Source organism: Erythrolamprus reginae, chromosome 1 (genome assembly GCF_031021105.1).
Source record: "Erythrolamprus reginae isolate rEryReg1 chromosome 1, rEryReg1.hap1, whole genome shotgun sequence".
Taxonomy (NCBI): domain Eukaryota; kingdom Metazoa; phylum Chordata; class Lepidosauria; order Squamata; family Dipsadidae; genus Erythrolamprus; species Erythrolamprus reginae.
This window is the reverse complement of record NC_091950.1, coordinates 71,937,638-71,963,414: the sequence shown is the minus strand read 5'-3', so window position 1 is coordinate 71,963,414 and position 25,777 is coordinate 71,937,638. Positions and strand designations below refer to the sequence as shown.

General features: G+C 39.1%; 1 protein-coding gene across 7 annotated transcripts in view; it reads right to left on the bottom strand.

The window, feature by feature from the left end:
• The window catches only part of RALGAPA1 (Ral GTPase activating protein catalytic subunit alpha 1), a 141,094-nt gene that overhangs the window by 67,935 nt on the left and 47,382 nt on the right, over positions 1-25,777 (bottom strand). For 4 of the 7 annotated variants that reach the window (XM_070755479.1, XM_070755460.1, XM_070755469.1 and 1 more), the window contains 8 exons: positions 18,375-19,937; positions 16,522-16,646; positions 12,749-12,965; positions 11,141-11,317; positions 8,052-8,204; positions 6,939-7,132; positions 6,740-6,838; positions 6,500-6,655 (listed from right to left, as the gene is read on the bottom strand). In XM_070755479.1, the coding sequence (XP_070611580.1) occupies positions 6,500-6,655; positions 6,740-6,838; positions 6,939-7,132; positions 8,052-8,204; positions 11,141-11,317; positions 12,749-12,965; positions 16,522-16,646; positions 18,375-19,937 (2,684 nt within the window). The remainder of the gene's footprint in view (positions 1-6,499; positions 6,656-6,739; positions 6,839-6,938; positions 7,133-8,051; positions 8,205-11,140; positions 11,318-12,748; positions 12,966-16,521; positions 16,647-18,374; positions 19,938-25,777) is intronic. The other 3 variants (XM_070755496.1, XM_070755513.1, XM_070755505.1) reach the window with 1 other exon arrangement.

Sequence of the window (25,777 nt, the reverse complement as noted above, 5' to 3'; positions counted from 1 at the left end):
AATTGTAATACTGTTACAATACTGTTACAATTGATATTTCTAAATATCAAGAATAGTCCTAAAAATGCGAGTTCCAGGTACATACGTGAATGATGAGGCAGCAGCCATCTCGATCACCGGAACATAGAAACTTTAATAAAACCACTTAGCTTTCGTTAGCGTGCTGCTAACTTCGTCAGAGTTTTAAAATGCCGTGGGAGACAAACATCTTTATAAAGCATTACTCAGTCTGCTCATTGCCCGCGTCACGGGGCCACACCCTTCCCTCCCCCCTGCGGTAAGCCTAATTGTGGGTTTAATCATGCTGGCTAAAGGGAGATCTACCTCTTTTGCTCGTGTTTGTTGCCTTTTTCCCTCCCCAAGGGAGGGGGTGGAATTGTGAGGCTTAATCCTGCTGGCTGTAGGGAGACCTGCCGCTTTTACTCGTGTCTGTTGCCTTTTTCCCTCCCCAAGGGAGGGGGTGGAGTTGTGAGGCAATGCTTCGGAGGTGTTTGGTATTCCTTTCTTCCCACCATTGTCGTTGTTACTTTTTATAATGGTACATGTCTGCTCTTGCAATTTTTTTACCCATGTCCTCGTCCTAGGTCTACACTGTTCTAATCCCCCCCTTGTCCTTGTTGGTAACAAGTTGTTGGTAACAACTGAACCAAGACACTGTAAGGCCCCCAGCACGGATGACCTCATCCAACTATTGAAATTCTGCCTAAAAACATACTTCACATTCAACGGCCAGATATACGAACAAGTAAAGGGCACGCCGATGGGATCCCCAATTTCGGGCGTGATTGCAGAAGCAGTTCTCCAGCAATTGGAAAGAGAAGCCATGGAAATATACAAACCTAAGTTCTGGACACGCTATGTCGATGACACGTTTACCATCATCAAACAACGGGATAAAATCAAGTTCATGGGAATTCTTAATTCCATATATCCGGATATTCAGTTTACGGCGGAGGAGGAGGCCAATGGCAAACTGGCCTTTCTAGATGTACAGATTAACCGGAACCCGGATGGAAGCATCGACACGGAGGTGTACCGCAAGACCACCAGCATGGATCGCATGTTACATAACGAAAGCAACCACCCCAACGCACATAAAGTCAGCTGCATACGGACATTATTCAACAGGATAAATACCCATTGTAGTACACGGGCAGCCAAACAAAAAGAACGAGCGTATCTTTACCAAACTTGTATACGTCATGGTTACTCGAGGGATTTTATCCAACGATGCGTTACACCTAGACTCCGGCAGTCTACTGAAAGCACAAACGAAACATCAGCGTGGAGGGTACTCCCGTACATACAAGGGGTATCCGAAACAGCTGCACGCATACTGGCACCCCACGGGGTCAAAGTAGCGCATAGGCCGGATCAAACTTTGAGAAAATCAGTAATGCGCCCGAAGGAAACCCTAGTGAAGGAGGAGTCTTCCTCGGTAATTTACCGTATAAACTGCAGTAATTGTACACACCACTATGTGGGTGAAACAGCTAAAAGGTTGAGAACCCGTGTACATGAACACAAACTAGCGGTCCGGCGTCAGGAACAGCGCTCCCAGATTTGGATACACATGGAGGAGCAAGGTCACGGCTTTGACTTCCAGGGAACTGAGATTCTGGCACGGGATGAAACCAAGGGAGGTCGCCTCCTAAAAGAAGCCTGGTTCTCGAATGAAAATTCTTTAAATAGACACATCGATATGCCATCGGCATACCAGGCTTTAAGGCACCAACAACGACTTAAAGGAGATGGGTCATTAAGATTGGACACAGCCCCCAGCAGAATTCCCCAGGCCAGACATAGAAACCAGCCAAATGAGGGTGGGATAACCCCCCATGAGAAACAAGGGAACATACTGGAGCAATACGGAGGTAGAGGTGGAGGGGCACAATTTAAGTCTGACATAGAGGACAAGGGGGGATTAGAACAGTGTAGACCTAGGACGAGGACATGGGTAAAAAAATTGCAAGAGCAGACATGTACCATTATAAAAAGTAACAACGACAATGGTGGGAAGAAAGGAATACCAAACACCTCCGAAGCATTGCCTCACAACTCCACCCCCTCCCTTGGGGAGGGAAAAAGGAAACAGACACGAGTAAAAGCGGCAGGTCTCCCTACAGCCAGCATGATTAAACCCACAATTAGGCTTACCGCAGGGGGGAGGGAAGGGTGTGGCCCCGTGACACGGGCAATGAGCAGACTGAGTAATGCTTTATAAAGATGTTTGTCTCCCACGGCATTTTAAAACTCTGACGAAGTTAGCAGCACGCTAACGAAAGCTAAGTGGTTTTATTAAAGTTTCTATGTTCCGGTGATCGAGATGGCTGCTGCCTCATCATTCACATTTCTAAATATTGATATGATAAAGTATTATAATTACTTATCCTTACTATCTTAATAACGATATCCTAATGATTAATATATTATTTTATTTCCTTCTGTCAAGTCACTCATACAATAAATTCCAATTTTATAATATTCCAAATTTTTTCTCTTTTTATAGAATTTTTGTCTATTGTTTGGGGCATAGATAGCTACAAATACTATTTTTGTCTGGTTTACTGAGCTCTCTATTGCTATTCTTCTTCTTTCTGTGTCTTTATATATTTGTTTCAGATTTAATCACCACTTGATATATACCACCATTCCTTTCTTTTTTGAATCAGAGTTACGTAGAGATTGCCTAATTTAAGTGCTTCTAAGAATTTGATGTCTTCATTCTTTACGTGAACTTCCTGCAGGCATATCATTTCTTCCCTGCTTGTTAGTATTAGGTCTAGTATTGCAGTCCCTCTGATTCCTGTTTCCACTTTTTGGGCTAGAAAGTTATCTGCGAGACTGGTGAGAAATCTATTAGACTTTCCGCTTGGTGCTGAGTTGGTTTCTCAGTTGATGTCAGGGTAGTTAAAGTCCCCCATTATTGTTGTGTTGTGCTTATTGCTTATTTCTGTTAGTTGGATTGTAAAGAGGTTGTCCATTGTATCAGTTTGGTTTGGTGGCCTGTAGTATACTCCTATTGTAGTGTTGCCCTTTTTTTCTTTTAAGTTAACCCATATGCTTTCTAGGGGGTTATCTTCTTTGGTTGGATATAGCTCTCTGACAGTGTATTGCTCTTTTATGTGTAGTGCAACTCTACCTCCTTTCTTGCTTCACCTATTTTTCTTAAGGAGATTGTAACCCTTTATCTGTGTGTTCCAGTCATGTGTTTCGTCCCACCAGTTTTCTGTTATTCCAATTAGATCGTATTCACCCTCCTGCATTAGTAATTCCAGTTCATCCTGTTTGTGCATTTGTGTACAGGCATTTTAGTTGTTCGTGTCTGATTCTGGGTGGACATTTTTTATCCTCTGATTCTCCATGTGCTTTCCTTGAGCCATTGGCCTGAAAGACCACCCCCGGGTATTTAAAAGTGGTTACCTGCTCTATTTTGTGCCCATCAAGATACCATTAGTAAATTTTTGGCCTTTTTGCAAAAGCCATGATCTTTGTTTTTTCATAATTTATACTCAGGTTATTGTTATTACAGTACTGAAGAAGGGCTCGCAAGGCTCTTTTAAGGCCTACTGGCGTCCTGGAGAGGATCACGGTGCCATCTGCATAGAGCAAAAGGGCAATGTTTCGGTTGCCTATTTTGGAGTGATGGTGATTTGGTTTGTTCAACCATTTTGCGTTTCCATCCGCCGTTTTGTACGGCAAGTAAAAGGGAACTCCAGCCACTGAAAGATTTTGCCCTTGTGGCTCAGGAGAGGTGGAGACTGAGGGACACATGCTCCTGAGATGCTCCTTTTACACTGACATTAGGAGAAAGCATATTCTACCTCTTATTGAGGGATATCCTGGCCGCTCGGATATTGCCTATCTCCGGTGGTTGCTTGGGGATGAGCAGGCCAGGATTACCGCACAGATGGCCAGATTCTGCGTGGCAGCAGCAGGGATTCGTCGCAAATGTGTGCCTTCATAGCGAGATATGTACATCTCTTGTATAGTTACAATAGGTCAATCTTGGTTGCTCAGCCAAAAGTCCTGTTTCCTGTTCGTTTTCCTTTTAATTATTATTAATATGATATTGATGGTCTTTGACCATAAATAAAAAAAAAAAATATCCTCTGATTGATTTGTAGGCTTGACTTGTTCCCCTTCCTTATTTTGTTCGTTGTTCAGTCTCTTAGTTTGGTCACCCGCCCCTCTCGGATCTAGTTTAAAGCCCTCCTGATAAGATGGGCTAGTTGATTTCCTAGGAGGTTCTTCCCAGCTCTAGTGAGGTGTAGCTCATCTCTTGCTAGAAGCCCTTCTTGGAGATATTGTAGGCTGTGGTCGAGGAAACCAAAGTTCTTTTGGTGACACCATCTCCCTAGCCAGTAGTTTATTTGTGGGATTTTGTGTTCTCTTGCCGGATGTCATCCTCTTGTGGGTAGAATGGAAGAAAAAACAACCTGTGCACCTATCTTTTTTACTGTGTTGTCCAAATGGTCATTTCAGGAATTGTTCTTTGTCCTGCTAGTGAGGCTGTTGGTGCTATTGTCTTTTTTATAGTTTTGGTGATTGTTGAATATGACATCCTAACCTTTTTTTGGGGGAAAAACATTCCAAACTTTCATCCACTAAACAGAGAGAGATATGCCCAAAATATATTTCTACAAGATGATCAGGTTTAACAAGGCATCATTTTTCCAACCACGTATAGCAAAAATAAATTTAGAACTTTACCTATAAATGGTTTAGTTAGTAATAGGGATGTAATATCATATCATATATAATATATCAAAGCACACTTTATTTTCGAAAAATAAAGTCTCTAATAACTCTCTATAACAAGATGAAGTCTGAATAATATTACAGGAACCAATGTTTCATTTTTGCTAATGACCCTTAGATTTCTGGGAAGACATCTTATTCAGCAGTATGATAAATTCTGGTAATTATGCTGAAAATGCTGCTTTACCAGAACTGTTATAAAATGGTAATTAGATTGTTTAGCAAAAAATAGAAAGAGTATGTACAAGGTAAAAAGACCTTGTAACTAAATTATTTGTCAGTCAAATTCTGAGTAGATTACCTAGAACACTTGTACACTTATAAGCAGTTCTTTCAGACAAAAGCTGCTTATAGCCTTACTGTTTTACATTGCAGATGCAACTGAAATAATTTAATATTATTTTAATAATTAATAATTTAATAATTATTTAAATAAATATTAAAAACTCTTTAATATAGACAAGGAAATATCATTAAGAATATTTGTCTAGAATATTTATCTCTGTCATCTAGTTCATTTATACACAAACTTCTTTTTCTGATATAGAAATCATATACACAACTCAAAATAGCACACCTAAAATAACTTCAACTTTTTTGTCTAGTAATTGGATGGCATCCACCAGTATTAATAGATTCCTCTTTTCAATTCCATTTCTCTGAAGAACTAGAGACCTTTTCAGAAAATTGGGAGAGCACTGTGCAGTAGATATGGAGCAGATATATTGAGCAGGAAGAACAAGGGAAAGCCCTGATATTCCGCCCCGAGTCTACGGAGAGGGGCGGGATACAAATTTAATAAATAAAAATTTAATAAATAAAATTTAAGTTCAAGTCTGTGTAATAGCGGTAGAAATGAGTGGTAGAAAGCATGGTATTTTATAAAAACAGTGTTGGTGGAAGGCAGCAGTGAAATCTACTAACCTTCCCTAGCGGTTTTTACCCTCTGCACATGCGTAGGAGGCTTTGCACATGTGCACAGGATTTTAAAAATGGTGATGTCTGCTAGAGCCTCGCGCAATCATCATTACAGGTTCTGCAAACCACCAGTGGCCTCCACTACTGGTTTGCCCAAACTGGGCTGAACCGGTAGCTTTTCACTCCTGATGGAAGGCAAAGGGAATAAACCTGCTCAAGAATATATGGTGTTTTGGAGGAGATAAGGGAACATTTGGAATATATTGTATATCTTTTAGTTGTTATATAGAAGAAATAAAAGGAAATAAAAGGTCTCCGGGGAGAGGGGGGTGCACTATAATATTTGTATTCTCCCTTTTTTGTATTTAGATTTATATGCATTATTTTTGTATTATTTGTATTCAAATTAAAAAATATATATTTAAAAATCTGTGTAATAGTGGACAATGTCCTCAGCTTGTCCAGTGTCAGGGAAACTAATCTAAACTGTTTTTTTAAAATGTCTTCTCAAACATATCTAAGATTTTTAAGATCTTTTTTGGCCATTCATAAATAATTTAGAAAATAAGAAAGAAATATCCTGAAAAAGATGTTATTTTTTTTCTGAGCTTCTCCTGAAACGTAAACCTGCAAAAATGAGTAGAAAGAGAAGTAGAATATATTTTCAGCAGCAGGAGCTGAGCAGTATTTGGACATTATGTAAGCAACAAGAAGACTTTTTATGGATGCCTCAATTACAGGGATAATGACTGCCTGTAAACTAAGTAAAAAAGGAAATTGGATTTTTGTGATGAAGGTAAGGTGAGATAGAAACCCTTACCTGATCAACGTGAAGCAGTCCACAATGCATTATATTGTAAAAATGCATTAAAAAGTCCCTATTTGGAGAAACATCTTGCCTTCGCTTCATTGTGTTACAAATGAGCTTATAAGCATGCAATTTGCCTTGTTTGTACTTGTCACTCAACATGGTTGCCTAATATTGAAAAGGAAAGTCAAAATATTAACAAAGTTCTATCGCATCGTTTAAAAAAAAAAATCAAATGATAATTAAAATTACCTTAAAAAGCCATGGAGTAAGAATTCTCAATGGAGGAATTAAGATTGGTGGAGAAGGTGATATCATATTATCAATTGAAATTCCAAGATTATCTCTAATCTGAAAATATTCCAAAGTGTAACAAACGTTTATATGAGTAAGATATTTTTGAAATAATCATTCCAAAGAATTATTTTTCAAGTTGAGATTCTCTCCGTACCTTAGCAAGATTTTGCCAGAGTTCACAAAGATAGTCAAAAACCTGAGCATGTATTTCAGGGTCCATAATGCAGTTGACATCTCCTAAAATTCCTAGCATCCGTCTCCACATTACAGTTGCTACATCTGCATGCCAGCCAGTCAGGGTTCCTCCTGCCATCACACTGCAACATTCAGATGGAAAATCACTGGTTTCTATAGGAAAAGAAATACACATATTATCAGGCAGCTGTTCTTTTTTTGCGAAGAGATTCAAAGCAAAGAAATATACTATGAAACTTAATTTGTACAAGTATTTGTTAGATTAGACTGAAGCAATGCTTAACCCAGTAATTCTCAATGTGGGGGCTACGCCCCACAGGGGGGGGGGCAATTTGACCTGAAATGTGGTCCATCTTTTTACAATAAAAGTATTGCATTTATCTAGAAAACAAGCATGATCCAAGACATTGGATCATGCTTCTTCCTTAACTGTTTCATTCTCATTGACCATATTATTATATAAAACTGTTATATGTATTATTATGGCATGCATCTGGTGCAAAAATCATATTGTATACATTATATCCGATGCCATGGTATAATGTTATATTAATGCCCACTGCAACTACTGCCTTCTACCTTTGGCAGCAGCATAGCAGGGAAATGTCCAAATGCAATATTATAGACTATATCCACTAGAAATTACCTAGAAATCATAGTAACGTATTTAAGGCTTCCTTAGGTCCACATGCTCCTGTTTAGTCCAACTAAAATTAGCATACATAGGATAGGCAATTTATTAGCCCCACTAATCTGGAGGAAAGCTGGAGTAATGGGACAGTCAATATAAGCAAAGTACATTTTCATGTGGCAGTTAGTTCATGATAGGAAAGAGAATTCTATTGTTCTAAACTATCTTGAGTTTGCACACTTAGATATATAAATGGGCTATGTAGCTTCAGTCAATCACTAACTTAAAAATAAAAATGTGCTTTATTTAAGAGAATGAAGGCCTCTTTATTATTGATACAATTTCCAAAATTGGCTCCAAATACAAGATTTTTTAAAATAGTCTGTACTAAATAACAAATTAAAGAAAAAGTAGTCTTAAGCTTGCTATCCAAGGCATTGCCTAGATCATCCGGTGTCTGTAAAACAGAGTGGTGGAGCTTCTCATCCAATTGCAGGTCCTTTTGTTCATTGTGATCTGCACTCAAAGTAGCAGGTGATGGCGTCTGGGATCGTGATCCAAGAGCGGATTGAACTGGTGAAGCACTTTCGGAACCTGTAAAAGAATTTTAACTATCAGAATAAAATGAATAGTTATATAACATTTATTCTGATTTATAAACCATCAACATGCTTTTTAACACTGATCTAATAATAAAAGTACTTAGTAATGATAAATGAGGTAAATATTTATCAAAATATAGTATGTTAACATGATATTCATTACAGTGATCCCCCGCTCGTTGCGAGGGTTCCGTTCCAGGACCCCCCGCAACGAGCGGGTTTTCGCGAAGTAGCGCTGCGGAAGTAAAAACACCATCTGCGCATGTGCAGATGGTGTTTTTACTCCCACAGCGCTAGCGAGGAGCCAAAGATTGGGGGCGGCGCGGCTGTTTGCCGCCGGCATGGAGGGCTTCCTAGCAGCCCCCCAAACCCGGGTTGGGGGTCCGGGGGGCGCTGGCTCTCGGCGCTTTCGAGCTGAGTCCGGGAGCGAATTCGCTCCCGGACTCAGCTCGAAAGCGCCGATAGCAAGCGGCAAGGAACGGCTTGTCTCGGCGCTTTCGAGCTGAGTCCGGGAGCGAATTCGCTCCCGGACTCAGCTCGAAAGCGCCGATAGCAAGCGGCAAGGAACGGCTTGTCTCGGCGCTTTCGAGCTGAGTCCGGGAGCGAATTCGCTCCCGGACTCAGCTCGAAAGCGCCGATAGCAAGCGGCAAGGAACGGCTTGTCTCGGCGCTTTCGAGCTGAGTCCGGGAGCGAATTCGCTCCCGGACTCAGCTCGAAAGCGCCGATAGCAAGCGGCAAGGAACGGCTTGTCTCGGCGCTTTCGAGCTGAGTCCGGGAGCGAATTCGCTTCCGGACTCAGCTCAAAAGCGGCGAGAATGAACGGCGTGGGCGGGCGAAGGGCGGGCGGCAGCGAGGAGTTTGCGTGGGCGGTGGGGAAACTCCTCGCTGACGCCAGCAAGAGGGGGAAGACTCAGGGAAGCCGCCCAGCAGCTGATCTCCCGGTTGCCATCTACGCATGCGTGCCCCGGGCACGCATGCGTAGATGGTATTTTGACTTCCGGGTTGAAAAATAGCGAAGTACCCTGTTCGCAATGGTTGGGGACGCAATAAACGGGGGATCACTGTATATTGAATAATTTTAATTGCATCAATTTTTGTTCTCTTTATCTTCTCAGAAGCCTTCTGTATTCTTCTCTACTGTCTCTAAGAAATGTTGGAATATAGTTTTATGCCAATTCTCTTCCTTCCACTGAGATCAGTTACTATTGATGTGGGACAGGGAAACGAAACAGTTCTACATTAGATATCCTCTTGATTGGAGTGCCTCAGGGCTCAATACTCTTGCTATCTCCATTTAATATCTATAGGAAGCCTTTGAGTGAGGTCATTTGATGGCACAGAGTGAGCTGTCATTAATAATCTTACAATACTCAGCTGTATATCTCTGCTCCAGCCAGTGTTCCCTCTAATTTTTTTGGGGGGTGGGCGGAAAAGTATAGTGTCTGAGCGGCAGTCCCTTCGGGACTGGGCGGCACAGAAATAATAAACAAACAAACAAACAAACAAACAAACAAACAAACAAAAAACCCACCCTGTTTTGCCTCAGAGAATTTCAAAATAAAATACTGTACTGTGTGTCTATAACAGTGAGCTCATAATAGGGCAACTCTATCAATATCAAAATGCCACTTAAATAGTTGAGCTAGTTTCAAACTAGATTTTGATTTTCTTTCTCTCTTCCTTACTCCCATTCTTTTTCTTTCTCTTTTCCTTCCTCTCTTTTTTCTATCTGTTTCTCTCTCTTCCTCTCTTCCTCTATCTCTCCTTCCTTCTCACTCTTTCCCTCTTGGCTTCTGGGCAGGTTTGGAAAACTCTGAGTTGATGATGATTTTTAAGTGAGCGATTGCTCACTGCTCAGCTTAGAGGGAACTATGGCTCCAGCCCAACAACATGCTTCTGTTAGTGCCTGGAGGTTATGGGATGGAATGTGTGTGTGTTCTGGATGGGGAAAACAGATTTCAACACAAGCCTAGCAATATGGAGTGATTTGGATTTTTAGGAATCTTGGGTCCTTAGTTCTATATGGGTTATACTACCACAGGCAGAATGGCTGTGCAGTTTGGGGGTCCTTCTGCTGTTGGGCTGTTGGTTAAAGAGCACTTGTGGTCAGATGATGCTTTGCTTTATGCTATTCCTTAATTGTATCCTTTCCTTGATCAGGAGGCTCTATATATGATCATGCATACTTTGGCTGTCTCCCAATAGATCACTGCACTCTATATTGCTCTTCTCTTGAAAAATATCTGGACACTTCAGTTAATTCAGAATGCAGCAATAGGGGCAAATATAGATATGCCTCATTATCCCCATATTGCACCTTTGTTTTAAGATCTAGACTACATCCTAATTTGCTTCTGACTGCAATTGAAAGTGCGAACAGAATGGAGTGGAATGGAATAGAATTCTTTACTGGCCAAGTGTAATTGGATACAAAAGGAATTTGTCTTTGGTGTATATGCTCTCAGTATACATCAGGGGAATAAAATACATTCATCAAGAATAAAAAGATACAACACTTAGTGATAGTCAAGGTTACTAATAAGATATCAAATTGTACTAGTAAACAAGTAAAAACAATATAAACTGAAAGATACAAGCAACATGGTTATAGTAATAAGTGGAAAGAGATAGATACTAGTAAGGAAGAGAAGCATAAAAGTAATACAGTCTTAGTAAATTATTTGACAATGTTGTGGGAATTAGTGTTAAGCAGATGATGATGTGCAGTGCTCTACAGTGTTGTTTTGAGGGTAGAAATTGAAACAATTTATGTCCAAGAGGTGAAGGGTCTGTGGATACAGACCACTTTTTGACTTGTGCACTTCGGGGAGTGGCGGCATACAAATCTAATAATAATAATAATAATAATAATAATAATAATAATAATAATAATATTCCCTCTCTCCCCTACTACCCCTTTATTTCACCTGTAATTGTAGCTGCTTCAGCAGATAGGGCTTGTTGATTAAGACTGCTGGTTTCAGAGTCAATGTGGAGGGTAGTCAAACTAGCCACTTCTTGTTCTTCAGCACTCTGCTGAGGGCCGGAACCTGTATCAGATTCAGCAGAAGTTGTTGTGCCACCTTCAGGGCATAAACTGAAATCTACCAAAAAAAAAAAAAAAAGGCAATTGTTCAGACCTAAGTTAAAAACACATTACCATTATAAAAACAGCCAACACTGAACCTTTCACAGAAACAGTTATATTGCTACTTTTTGTTTTATGTTTGTTGTAATGTTATTAAGATGTACAGTCAAGGGTAACTGCCAAAGAACTATAATCTATATTTAGAGATATGGTGTATATCAGAGTAGACAAAGGAACAAAAAAGGTTGCATTTGAGTTCTACAAATAACATTTATTTTTCCTGGAAAACAATAAGCTGGGACTATTTTGGCAATGCGCTCTTACTTGCAGTTTTAATTTCTGAAGTGTTTTGTCATTGCCTCCTTCTGAGGCCTGCGAAAGAGCAACTGGCCCAATTCGCTCAGCTGCCTTTGTACCTAAAAGTGGATTAGAATTTCTAGTCTCCTGCTTCCTATCATCATGCCTTACCTACTACATCAGACTGGCTCCCTTGCAGTTGGCTTATCTATGTGTAAAAGCAAGATTGTGAAAGTTTAGCCACTGGAGAAAGATCTGTTGAGAAGTACAAAAAAGAAGGCCCAAGATAGGATCTCATCAAGGGAAATTTCATTTCAGCTATAAAATGTTGAATGTACTTAACACGTGTACATCTAAAAATAAGGACCTTCCCCAACTAAGGTAATTCTTTAGGATTGGTCCTGATTAAATAAGCCCAAGGAACTCATTATCGTGAATTCATGCTGTTGTAACAAGAGATAATCAGGGCTACATCTCTGTTCCTGATTGATAAAGAGTTTGTTTGGACATATATATACCCAAGGACATGCTCGTATCATTTTTTCTATTGGCTGAATATTCACTTATTGGATGCCATATGTATCTTGTAGCTTGAAACATTAATAGCAATGTTATTGAAAAACAAATAAACTCATGTAGTACAAAAAACACTATTTAAAATAGCTGTTTAAATATGTATTACCCATAGGCAGGATAAATCTATTACACAGAAATTCCTGCTCTGAAACTATACATTTTGATAAAAGGTTCTTCCTTTTATTAACCTATTTAAATTTAGATTTACACCCCAATCTATTGCTACATTGATTGAAAATATTTTCAAAGAGCAGAAGCTTACATGAACTGAATAGGGGAAGAAGATGGTTATAAGCAATTTACCCTTTCTGCAGCAACCTACACCCTACCCATCTGCTTTGGATGATTGAAGCCATTCTTTGGAAACATGGGAGATAGGAATATAGATATGTAGGAGATTGTCTGCAGAGAAAATAAAGAATTCTGCCTCCCTCCACACATTTCAGTTACACGCTTCCACTCAATTCAAAGACGTCCTGTCCATGAAGTGATACCAATCAAACAGCAATTGATTTTTCTCCTTAAAACTCTTCGTTACATCATTGTATATAAGATTCAGTGAGGGTATACTTGCTTTCAAATTTATGGCCATCATACTGGAATGCACTGAAGGAATCAGAGTGGCTGTCAGAACTGACAAGGTCACTGCTGCCTGCACTGGCAGGAGACGTCCATTCGGAAGGTACACCGGGGTCATCAACAGGACGCATCTGATTCTGCTTGTTCAGTATATCAGGAAGATCTTTTGGTACTTCTAAGCTTCCTGGACTGCTTCCTCTTCTTGCCACATTCTAATTGAAATAGTATTTCAGGTAATTTAAGAAAAAGAATATAGTCAGAAATGACAAGAATCTTACAATTATCAGTTTTTAAAGAAGGGGAAATTGACACACTATGACAGTGATGGCGAACCTTTTTTTCCTCAGGGGCCGAAAGTGCGTGTGCTATCGAGCATGCGCAAGTGCCTACACACATAATTCAATGCCTGGGGATGGTGAAAATGGCCTCCCCCATCCCCCTGGAGGCACTCAGGAGGCCTAAAACAGCCCATTCCCCAACCTCTGGTGGGCCTGGTAGGCACGTTTTTCGCCCTCCCCTATTCCCCAAGAAACTCTCCAGAAGGTGAAAATGCCCTCCTAGATCATCCAGGTGAGCCATAAATCAGCTGGCTGGCACACACATGCACATTGACACTGAGCTAGGGTAACAGCTCATGTGCCAGCACATATGGTTCCGCGTGCCATCTGTGGCACCCATGCCATAGGTTCACCATCACTGCACTATGACATTGGTACCCGAAACTGTCCCTACAAGAACTTTCTCTCATAAACCCATAGAATTGAAAGGAACTCTATCCAATCCTCTACTTAGTGCAGGATCCACTAAAACGTATCTGAGATAACTATCTAGCCTCTGTTGGACAGGAGAAGTCACCTCTACATATAGTAGTCTGTTCCAGTGATAATTGTACTGTCTAGAAGTTCTTTGTGAAGCTCCTGCCTTGTACCTTCTTATTCTGGTCTGAGGCAATGGAATCCAAGACTACTCCTATGTGACAGCCTTTCAAATAGTTAAAGACTATCATATTTCCCCTGATCAACTGTTCTGTAGGTTAAACGCATCAAGATACTTCTGAATGGTTAGTTAATTCAGTTTTATATAGCTGTTTATCTCTCCCCAAAAGATACTCTGGTGGCACACAACAATAAAATGATTTCCAGGTCCCTTGTCAATTTCTTGAATTTATCACTATCCTTTTTATCACTTTCACTAATTTATCACTATCACTATCCTTGAACTATGGGGCCCAGAAATGGACACAGTACTCTAAATGGACGATTCATAATTCCATGAGTTATTCTATGCTCCTATTAATGAACTTCATGGAAGCATTTCCCTTTTCTAGAGGCTCATCTCTACTGGCTCATGTTTCAACTGATAAGAACAGTAGTTTAGCTAAGCCGGATCTTTGCCATCCTATATTTGTGTCTTTCATTTTTCCTAACCAGATGGAGGCGTTTATATTTCTGCCTATAAATTTCATCCTGTTCATTTTAGTCCACCATCCAAACCTGATCAAAGCTTTTAAGTTATGAACCATCTCTGCCACTTTTTTGTCGATTACAAACTTGACAAGGGACTTTCAAATCCCTAATCAAAGTCATTGATAAAATCATATATGTTACAGGGCCCAGTAGAGAACTGTGTGATCTCAACACCTTCCTGGAACCAATGAACAAGCACTCCTTGGGAGTATTCATTCAAACAATTAGGAGTCCATCTAGTCCATAATTAACCATTTTATTAAGGAAAATATTATGAGGAATTTTGTTGAAAGCTTTGCCAAGGTCCAGGTATATAATGTATATGGCATTTTTACAATATCCTAACTAGTAACTCTATCATGGAAAAAATAGTCTGGCATGATTTTATTTGCAACAAACCTATGCAGACTCCTATTAATTGTATCATATGTATTCAAATGCTCACATACTGTTTAATAATAACAATAACATTGCATGGTATAGATATCATTCACATAGGTCTGAAGCATTCTGGATGCTCCTCCTTTCATTTTTTGAAGATAGAGACTTCTGTTTTCCTCAAATCTTTGGTCCCAAAGGTGCTTTTTCAAAGGCAAACTGGGCTTTGCTTTTGCTTGAAGACATTCGCTTCTCATCCAAGAAGCTTCTTCAGTTATCATTTGAAGAAGCTTCTTGGATGAGACATGAAACATCTACAAGCAAAAATAAAGGAAGTCCAGCTGGGCCTTCTCAGTATTTTTGTTGGTCTGAATTCATTTAAATTAATTAATGTAGCTTGAGGTATCTATGCCTCAATTTCCTCCTTTCTCCAGTGAGTAGAAAAATGATCAGTGAGAGTTCCATTCTTTTCTTAAAGACAGATGCAAAATATGAGATAAGAGATTCTACCTTCTCATCAGAAATCAACCCAGCTGCTGTGGTCTAGAGATGGAGCTCTTGCCTCACAATCAGGAGGTTGTGAGTTCGATCCTAGGTACAGCAGATGGAGGGCCTCCTGCTTGAGCAGGAGGTAGACTAGATGAACTGCAACGTCCCTTCCAATTCTGTTAATCTGTTAAACTACGATCAATTTGCCATTTTCTGCTTACAACTGACCTATAGGATCTTTGGTTTTCTTTTTATTTGTGATATAATCTACAGTTATTTGTTCATTTGCTTCTGGTATCTCTCACAAGTCCCTGCTCATTTAAAACAGCCCATAATTACTTCAATTTTGTATATCTTGCATGCTTCATTAGCCATATGTTCCTCCTTTCATACTCCTCTTTCTTTCTCTTCAGCATTTTATAGAGTTCTGCATAAATCCATTCCGGCCTCTTTAAATTGCTCCTACTTTTCTATTTTTGCTGCCACAGATTAACACAATTCTTATCTTTTCCTAAAGCATCTTTAAAGTGCTACTTTTACAATCAATTTCTCCCTGTTCATGTGGAGAAGGTTTGGGATAGCTGACACTCTTATTTTTTGTTCTACTTTCTGAGAAAGATCTCAGTGAGAGAAGACTTAACCTAAGTTGGACATCTGACTTATTAGATTCTCATCACAGGTAAGGATAATCAAAATTCTCTGTTATTACTACCATATGTACCTCTTTGAAAGTTTGGTCATCTGATGACAAAAAAATCTTCATCCATATTTTCTGACTGCTAGGTTGCTTATAATAAACCCTCAGGATAGTATCACTTTCATTTCTTTTTTTAAATCCAAATACTTTCAATAGCATTTGAGGATACCTGAATTTCTGCACATATTTTTCTTTGCATAACAATGCAACATCCCCCTTCTTTGTGGGGAGATGTTCCTTTTGAATATCTCCCCACAAGATATTCAATATCTTGTGTCAATCATGAATATCACATCACCAAGATTCCATTCCATTAAAACCCACCTCTGTCGTCAGGCATGGGGGAATTGAGATACTCCTTTCCCCCCAGGCCTATACAAGTTATGCATGGTATGTTTGTGTGTATGTTTTGTTTTTTAATAAGGGTTTTTTTAATGATTTTTTAATTATTGGATTTGTAATATATTGTTTCTATTGTTGCTGTGAGCAGCCTTGAGTCTGCGGAGAGGGGCGGCATACAAATCTAATTATTATTATTATTATTAATAATAAATAATAATAATAATAATAATAATAATAATAATAATAATATCCATCACATCTGTCTTCCCAAATCAGGATCTCTAGTTCTCCCTATTTATTTCCCAGCCCATTAGCATTTGCAGTTAAAATTAATTATGCAACTCAATCATAATTGTATCTGATATTTTAAGATAAAAGAAAAAGCTAAAAGCTTACCAAAGAGCTACCACTGCGTAGTCTTTCAGCTATAAACTCATCCATGAGGTCAGGAATATTTGCATTACTACTGCCATTATCATTACAGAGAGAGATCTGCTTTTGGCTCATATCCTCCCTATTGGCTAAAAGTAAATGAATGACTGTATATAGTAAAAAAACATTTTCAACAAGAAATATTTTTAAAACACTATAAAATAAATTAAATACAAATAATTATTTACTGAACATGCAGTTAAAATGTTCTTTAAAAACAGATTTAGTTATAAGAATTAGTGCAGCTATTCCACATATTAAACCATCCCATCCCATCACCACTGAGCAAGTGTTAGTCAATCTCCAGTGTGACCTTGAAAAAAGCAAGAAAGCTTACAGATAAGCACTATTAAAGTTGTTAATGCTTGCTTCATTCCTTCATATCACTGAATGTATAATGCTCTAGAGCTGTGCAAATGTGTCCTAATGAAAACAGGTAGGTTGACATTATATGCATTTTTTGGAGTACACAAATTATATGTACCACTGCATATTTAAAATACGGCATGAAAAATATAGTTAAAAATGGAATATCATTGCTGATCAATACATTATACTGTTACTCATCCTGTTGTTATGTTATTTTAACCTTGAAGGTTCCAAATATTCTGGTTTATTTTTGTGAATTAAATGTTGTCTCTCTCAAAAAGAGTGAATGTGTTGCTACTCTGAGATACAAATTTGATTTTGATATTACACTTTCAAGACATTAAATAAAGTTTTAAAACCCTCTCTAAATATTCCTACCATTCAAACTAAACATCTTCAACAAGGAGATGCATTAAATATAATTAAACAAATCGATCTGACATAATTTGTTGCATTATTGAGTAATTTGTTATGATAAGGTAACAAAGACTGCCCTCAGATGGCATTAACATCTCAATGCAGGATGCATTATAGAACATTCTGTTAATCATGCCAGCATACAATATACGAAAAAACCAAAACAAAAAAACACCAAAATCCTACCTCACTGCTGAAAATGAATGTAATTCTGATTATTTTTTTAAAAGTTACTTAGCATGTCAACTAAGATGGTGATATTAGAATGACAGCCAGCCTTGTCCATTTTTATTAGTACATAGAGGCCTCACGGTTAGCTCCAGAAGAACTATCATGGTTCCTTTATGCACTTCTGTGATTCCAGAAAACAAAAGCAGTGATAGATGTTGCCATGAAAGTGAGGCATTCATTTCAGTGAATGCACCAAGAAAGCGCCAAAGCGTATTTTGAAAGAGCTCAAATAAAATGTCAAAATCGACACTGGATGGGTTATGATGAAGTAATCCAAACATGAAAATGTTGACATTTGCTTTAAATTTTTGTTTTCAGGAGGAGGAGGAAGAACCTAATTGCATCTGCAATTAGTTCAGATATAAGTGATAACTAAGGAGTAAGTGATAACTAAGGAGAAGTACTGGAGATATCACACCTACAGTTTCTATTAGAAACCAAATATATGCCAATTGTGTCTAAAGGGTTGCACTCCACAGTATGCCAGGAAAAGCGTGGCAAAGATACAATCTATTTGTAGATTTACTGTCTCTTCCTCTTCCCTAACTTAAGTGTTCAGCAGCAAAGTGATTCATTAAATGTTTTTTTTAAAAAGATAATTAGTAATTTATAGTTTGCACATTTAATTTACACTTGGGGGAAAAAATTCAGCTGGCCATTGCGCATGCAAAACCAAACAAGAAAAAGCACTGATCACCCCAAAGCCTTTTGATTGCTTTGTCACAGCTTGCTTTAGGTGCATAAAGCCAAACTGATGCTGCCTCTTCTCCTTTTGTGCGGTGCACAGTATTAGTGCTCACCTGCAGCTTTCTTTCCAAAATAGCCCATTACATGACTGTACAGATCCCTCAGTGGAGCCTCTGCTGGCACTCTGCTCTGCCTCTGTGGGGAAACATTTGCCTTCGGCTTCGAAAGAGCATGTACAACAGATTTATACACACCACCCAGGGAGCCCTGCTGTGGTCCCGACTCCTGACTTGATGGTTTAGGTGGGCTACGATTAGACATTTGATTTATTCCAACATTTTCCTTCTGCAGCGGGAATGCTGGAACATCTCCTGATTCTTTATTCTGCTTACTATTAGCAGGCGTTGCACTGACTGCGTCTAGGTGCCTATAGATTCCAGGTCTGGCCAGCACAGCCCCAGAGGATGAGCTGGTGCTTGTGTTTGTGCTTGTGTTTGTATTGCTGCTGCTGCTATTGATCCCACTACTGAAACCACTGAGTTTACGCAGTCTCGCTTTCCATGGGGCCTCTTTGTTCTCTAGAGGATTATAAAACTGAACACATTCAGTAGATGGCCTAAAAGTAACGTGGACACTGTTTCGCTTTTTAGTTGCTATTTTCATGATTTTAGCCTTATGGGTTACTGTTTCAGATATACTTCTCTTAGCTGGTGTCACTTTGCTCATGCCTGTAAGTTGAAGCATTTCAGGGTTAACTAAGGTTTTAGGTGTCATTTTCTTTGCATGCATAACACCCGTGTTGGTTATTTTTTCATTAAAGAGGGCACTCTTATGTTTTTCAGCTAACACTGTTTCCACAGATACATCTATATCGGTGGCAATTTGTCTGTACAAATATCTCTTTCTTTCTTTGTCAATGGGGATACTTGACCTGGGATCAAGCAGATTTTGGGTGTGTTTATCAATGTTTAATTGTTTAGCATGATCAGCTTGGTTTCTTGTAGAAGTGTCTACTTGTGTAGGTGCAATATTACTTATAAAGCCAGTTTGATTTTGTTCCAATTGTAGTTCTGTATTATTGGTATTTTCTGCAACAACAGTACTACTTGCAACAGTCTGGTCTGTACACTCTACTTCATCCAATGGCAAGTTATCACTCCCACTTATTCCTGCAACAAATTCATGAGGAGAAGACTCATGCTTCTCTATCTCAATGCTACTGAAAAATTCTTCTTTTTCTTTAAGATATTCTCTCAGAGAGGAAAGAAGATCATCTTCACCTTCAAGGTCAACATAATCGTTTTGTTCAAAGGCTGTATCTGCAAGTTCTACTGGGCCTACCAACTGACAAAGATGATCATAAATGCTATCCCCGACTTCCAGAGAGGACTCTCTGCTATTTGTATCGGTAATGTGACTTTCAGTGGATCTACATATTGAAGAGGCCTCTGTGGAACTCTGTAAGCTTGGAGCATGATGGGATGAACCGTCAATGACAGGAACTGCACCTTTGGCTCGCTCAACAGTGAATGGTTCCAGTATATCAGATGTGCTGCTACTTCTTGGAAGTGGCTGCTCCTCATTCAGCGCATCAAAAACTTCACTAGGCGCTTCCTCGCTCTGTGAAAAATGTCTGATGCGAGGTGGACGTGGGAGGATTTGAGCATCATCAATGTCTGTAGAAAAAGTATGCATTTAGTATATGTTATATCCATATTTTTATTTTCCTAGTATTTAATTGTTCAGTACAATCATACGGCATTTAAAAAGGTTCCCAAAATGTTTTGTTAGATAAAATGAAATATTGTGTTTTGAAGTTTTATTAAACATTTGAATTCATATACAAAATGTATACAATGTGCATCATCAGGACACTTTTAAAATGTTAACGTTCATAGAAATAAACAGCAAAGTAATGGGAGTTTTGGAAACACTGTTAAAACTAGGGCTGTGCCAATGAATTATTAAATACTAATTTAATTCAGGGACTCAAAACAAATATTTAATTATATTGCCTATTTAGAGGAAATGCAATGCAAAAATTGACAGTGTATCATAATTTAATGGCTCTCTATATAAGCTAAGATATATACCAGTAAACAAAAAGTCCTAATATGCTAATCTATACAAATAAAAATACAAAGCACAAATATAAAAATGTAAGGTTTATGCTGTTTTTAAATATTACTTTATTATAATCATGCATAATAGAACACTATATTTTCTCCCAAAAAATATGTACATACAAAATACTTCTCAGCCTCTAATTGAATCCTTCAAAAACAGCCTACGTTCTCCCAAACGTACAAAAACTAGTTTTTAATAAAACTAGTAAATAAACACAACATAGTATTTCAGAAGTCTAGCAAATTAAACCCATATCCTATGTTAATTTCATAATAATTTTACTTTTTTTCTTTCTCAATATCCAAAATTGTATCTTGATCCTAACAAGACAGCTCATTATTCCCTGCAGGTAAGTGGAATTAGCACTTGTAATACAGAATTAGTCTTTGCTGTTTTAGATCAGTTAAAATACATGAAGACAAACAGAAAATTATTAAGCACTGAACAGCAATAGGAAAGTAGGAGCTTAACACTAATGACCACTAATGACCTGAAAGGAGCTTAACACTAATGACCTGCTCAGAGGTTAATGAAAACAATTATAACTGTATATTACAACTTTCTCCAAGATGACCTAACACAAAAAGGGATATTTTGAAGTATTATATCTGGCCATAGAAGCATGTCTGCAGCTTTCAAGGACCAATGAGATAAGCTGGGATATATTATAAAGTGTTCTGATAATTATTTAGTTATTTTATTTCAACAATGTTTTCAAATTCTACATTTTATTATTATTATTCCCTTTTCAGCTTCTTCTTTTTGGTTAGTTTTGGTGCTGATAGTTTTAGGAATATTAGCTTTAATACTATTTCCCTAATCTGGTTGTAGGGCATCTAAAGTATTTCACCAAAAATGGGATATACATATTTTTTTAAAAAGCTAAAAAACATTCAAATCAATGTTTTAATCAACTTATAGACAAATATTCTTCAGGAACAAGTCTGTTTTATTATGTAACATAAATTTTATATTTAGTGTCTCACACCTCTAATATCATCCCAGCTGAGTTTAAGCAACAATATAATTGATAGATAGGGACAGTAACGATGATTTTGATTAGATTAGTTTTTTTCTAGGAAGAAGGTCTAAATCTATATCAGGAATATGCAGATCATAAATGGCAAAATGATGGCCCCATAGTAATCTAGTCTAATCTTAGAATAGATTAATGTTCCTCTTCATGCAGCAGCAGACAGCACTGTATAAATATGGAAAGTTGTTTCTGATAGTTACTATGAATTCTACTCAGTTTTAAACTATTTCAGTATGCAGTATACTTAGAATGCAAGTCATAAAGTGTCCCAAGTGGTTTGATATATTTGTACTTTTTTAAATATTGTGGAAACAACTCTAGTGGAATATCCTAAATTGTATGTTGCGCAATCAAGCAAATGAAGCAACTCAATTAGAATTAGAAACTCAAGGTAATTTTTTATAATACGTACATGGAAAATAAATTCAATAATGAGAATGGGAATTGGCTTACCTGAACACCTTTCCTCAGTAGGTTGTGGAATAGTTCAAGAATGGGTTGCTACAGTCTGATCTGCCCAGTTACTGAGTCTATGTTTTTTTCAGCCACTACTCCATGCCTCTCTGCACATGCTCCAGTTTTCAATGAAGCGATGGCTGTAAAGGAGACTTGCATAGAATGTTAGAGATAAGGCAGCTCCAGGTCCCATGAACATTCAGTAGGGGCAGGGCTGGACTATTGTGCAACCTACTGAGAAAAGGCGTTCAGGTAAGCCAATGCCTAGTCTCCAGTAAGCTTGCAAAATAGTCCAGGAATGGGATGTACCAAAGTCTGGTATCTCTAAGGGCAGGTAGCTGTCAGGACTGGAGCTTCCAAAGCTAAGTGGACCTGACTTAAGACTCTTCCCTAAAGGAAGCCTCTGCTGAGGCGAATACGTCTAACTTGTAATGTTTAATGAAAGGGGAGGGGTTTCCAAGTGACTGCCCTGCAGATGTCTTCCAGAGAGGCCTGTGTGACCCATGCCAACAGTGGTAGCTGAGCTCCTAGTGGAGTGGGTGGTGACCCGTCTGGGAGCCAGGAGAGACTGTGCCTGATAAGGTTTTGTGATGCAAGCTCTGACCCAATGGCCAAAGCTTGAGGATGACACTTTAGTGCCCATTGAAGCAGGTTGGAAGGAGATAAAGAGGGGCTTCGATCGTGGGTGCTATCTGGTTGATATAAATTTATAGGGCCCTCCGCACATTCAGTTTATGCCACGTTCACTCCAAGGCATGAGAAGGTGAGAGCAGAAGTTCGGCAGGACCAAGTCCTGGGCCTGAGTCTCACTAGATCCCTAATGCTGCCCCGTTTGTCCTGAGACAGAAATAGTTTAGCGGCCGGAATGTACAGCTATTCAGCCACAGGTTCAGAAAATAATGCCTGATTCTATGCTGAGAGGAGGACTCAGGATCAGGAAGGGATTCATCATTCAATAGGCAGACAGTTGCCTTTGCCTTATGAAGAAGGGACTTTAATAGTCCAGGAGGGAATAAGTGGGAAAAAGAAGGCATTTCAGGGATACATCTTCATCATCAAATAGATTGGTGTCCCTCAATATCTCTTCCCCTGTGAGAAGGTCCTTCTCATCCCTGGAGGGGGATGCAGAGCCCCTAGAAGGTGTTAGGCTAACCACGGGTGAGCATTTAGAATAATATGACAACCATTCTGACATGCTGGATGCATAGCATTGCTATATGAGGCCTGCAGCTATGGCCTTGATAATGGCCTGGGAGATAAGAGCTGATGTAATTCCCATCTTCAAAAAAGGGAAAACAGATCTAGGAAACTACAGACTTATCAGCCTGACCTCAACACCAGGGAAGATTCTGGAAAAGATAATCAATCAGGATCAGGAAGGGATCCATCATTCGATAGGCAGACAGTTGCCTTTGCCTTATGAAGAAGGGACGAATCAACAAACAGAAACAAAATAATAACCAAAAGCCAACATGGGTTTGTCAAGAACAAATCATGCCAGACTAATCTTATTGCACTCTTTGACAAAGTGACAAAATTACTGGATCAGAGGAATGCTGTTGATTTAATTTACTTGGACTTCAGTAAAGCATTTGATAAAGTCGACCATAACTTACTACTACCCTGTTTTTCCAAAAATAAATCACCCCCGAAAGTAAGACATAGGTGAGGTTTTGTAGATTTGCCTAATATAAGGCATTTCCCAAAAGTAAGATGTAGGAGACATTTCATTTCGCAGCATTCCTGAACAGAACATATATAAAACTGCTGTCCATAAATTGCATCCCAAAACGCTGCATCAATCAGATTTAAAACACATCCAACACAGTAGTAGTACATAATGGTATGGTAGTAGTAAGAAATTCTTGATAGAATTCAGTTTGTCTGGTTATGCTGGTTTGTGATGACAACTACTGTACAGTATATAATAAATATTCTTTTTTTGTTGTTCAGCAATAAATGTGAATTCTTCTTCATTGAAAAAAAATAATACATCCCCTGAAAATAAGACATAGCACATCTTTGGGAGCAAAAAATAATATAAGACACTGTCTTATTTTCAAGGAAACAGGGTAGATAAAGTTGAAAAATGTAGGTTAGACACCAATACCACCAGATGGATTCAAAACTGGCTAACCAACCACACTCAAAGTGTAGTGCTCAATGGAACTGCATCTACATGGAGGGAAGTATGCAGTGGAATACCCCAAGCTCTGTTTTAGGCCCAGTGCTCTTCAACATCTTCATCAATGACTTGGACGGATGGATGGGTAACTCATCAAATGCAGATGATGCCAAACTAGCAGGAATAGCCAACTCTCCAGAAGATAGGCTCAAGATACAGAAGGATCTTGACAGACTTGAACATTGGGGCTATCAAACAAAATGAAATTCAATAGTGAAAAAAGTAAGGTTCTACATTTAAGCAAGAAACACAAAATGCACAGGTACAGTATATGTGGTACCTTGCTTGACAGTAGTAATTGTGAGAGGGATATTAGAGTCCTAGTGGACAACCATTTAAATATGAGCCAGCAGTGTGCAGTAGCTGCCAAAAAAGCCAACACAGTTCTAGGCTGTATTAACATAGGGATAGAATCAAGATCATGTGAAGTGTTAATACCATTATGTAATACCTTGGTAAGGTCACACTTGGACTACTGCATTTTGTTTTGGTCATTACTATGTAAAAAGGATGTTGAGACTCTAGGAAGAGTGCAGAGAAGAGCTACAAATATGATTAGGAGACTGGAGGCTAAAACATATGAAGAACAGCTGCAGGAATTGGCTAGTTTAATGAAAAGAAGGACTAGGGAAAACATGATAACACTGTTCCAATACCTCAGGGGTTGCAACAAAGAAGAGGGAGTCAGGCTATTCTTCAAAAGACCTGAGGGTAGGACAAGAAGCAATGGGTGGAAACTAATCAAGAAGAGAAAGCAACTTGGAACTAAGGAGAAAATTCCTGACAGAACAATTGATTAGCGGAACGGCTTGCTTCCGGAAGATACAAATGTTCCAACACTGGAAGTTTTTAAGAGGCTGTTGGATAACCACTTGTCTGGAGTAGGGGGTCTGAAGTAGGATCTGAAGCAGGGGGTTGGACTAGAAGACCTTCAAAGTGCCTTCCAACTCTATTATTATTATAAGGGTTTGGACCCCTGCAGGTAAGTTGCTTAAATTGTTATCGAAGTACCTTACAGCACTTGAAGGCGCTTCCACTAGTTCAGGCTCAGAGTGATTAGGTTGAGGCTTTGTGGGAGCCTGGCAGGCAAAGGGGTCCTCACCTCCAGCCAGTCTGTATTCTCTGGAAGTCATGCAAGGAAAGGCTTCTGGAGATCTCTTGTAGACCTGTCTACAAGACCTGTGAAGAAATCACTGGATGCTCCTGCATGGAGGGAGTATAGACAGAGTGATCACTGCAAACAGACCTGTGTTCTTTAACTGGCTGTGGCGCTTTAGCCGGATGGGGCTTGACCTTAGACCTTTTGCCTGCCTTTGACTTCTGATCAGACACAGTGAGTCTGATAAGCCCCGCTGGTATGAGCCTGAGAGAAGAGCCAAGAAACCAGACATGGCACTTGGGTAGTGTAGTCTTGTAAGACTGGTAGATGTAAGGGGCCGATATACGAAATGGCTGCTCGGGGCTCTAAAATGATTGCCGCAGCCTTGGATAAGGCATGGGCACAATGTGGTCACCCAAGATTCCCCAAAGGGCGCTGCAGTCGTGAGTAAGGTGTGAGCTAGGGCTAGCACTTTAAAGGGCTCTGGGGACTCAGAGCAAGTGGCTTCATTGGCAGCCTAATGAAATCTCCGATGGAATTAACTGCAGGGGGAAAGCAACCATCACTGAGTGAAACGGTGCTCTGCTTAGTGCCTGGGTGCTGAACTCCAAAT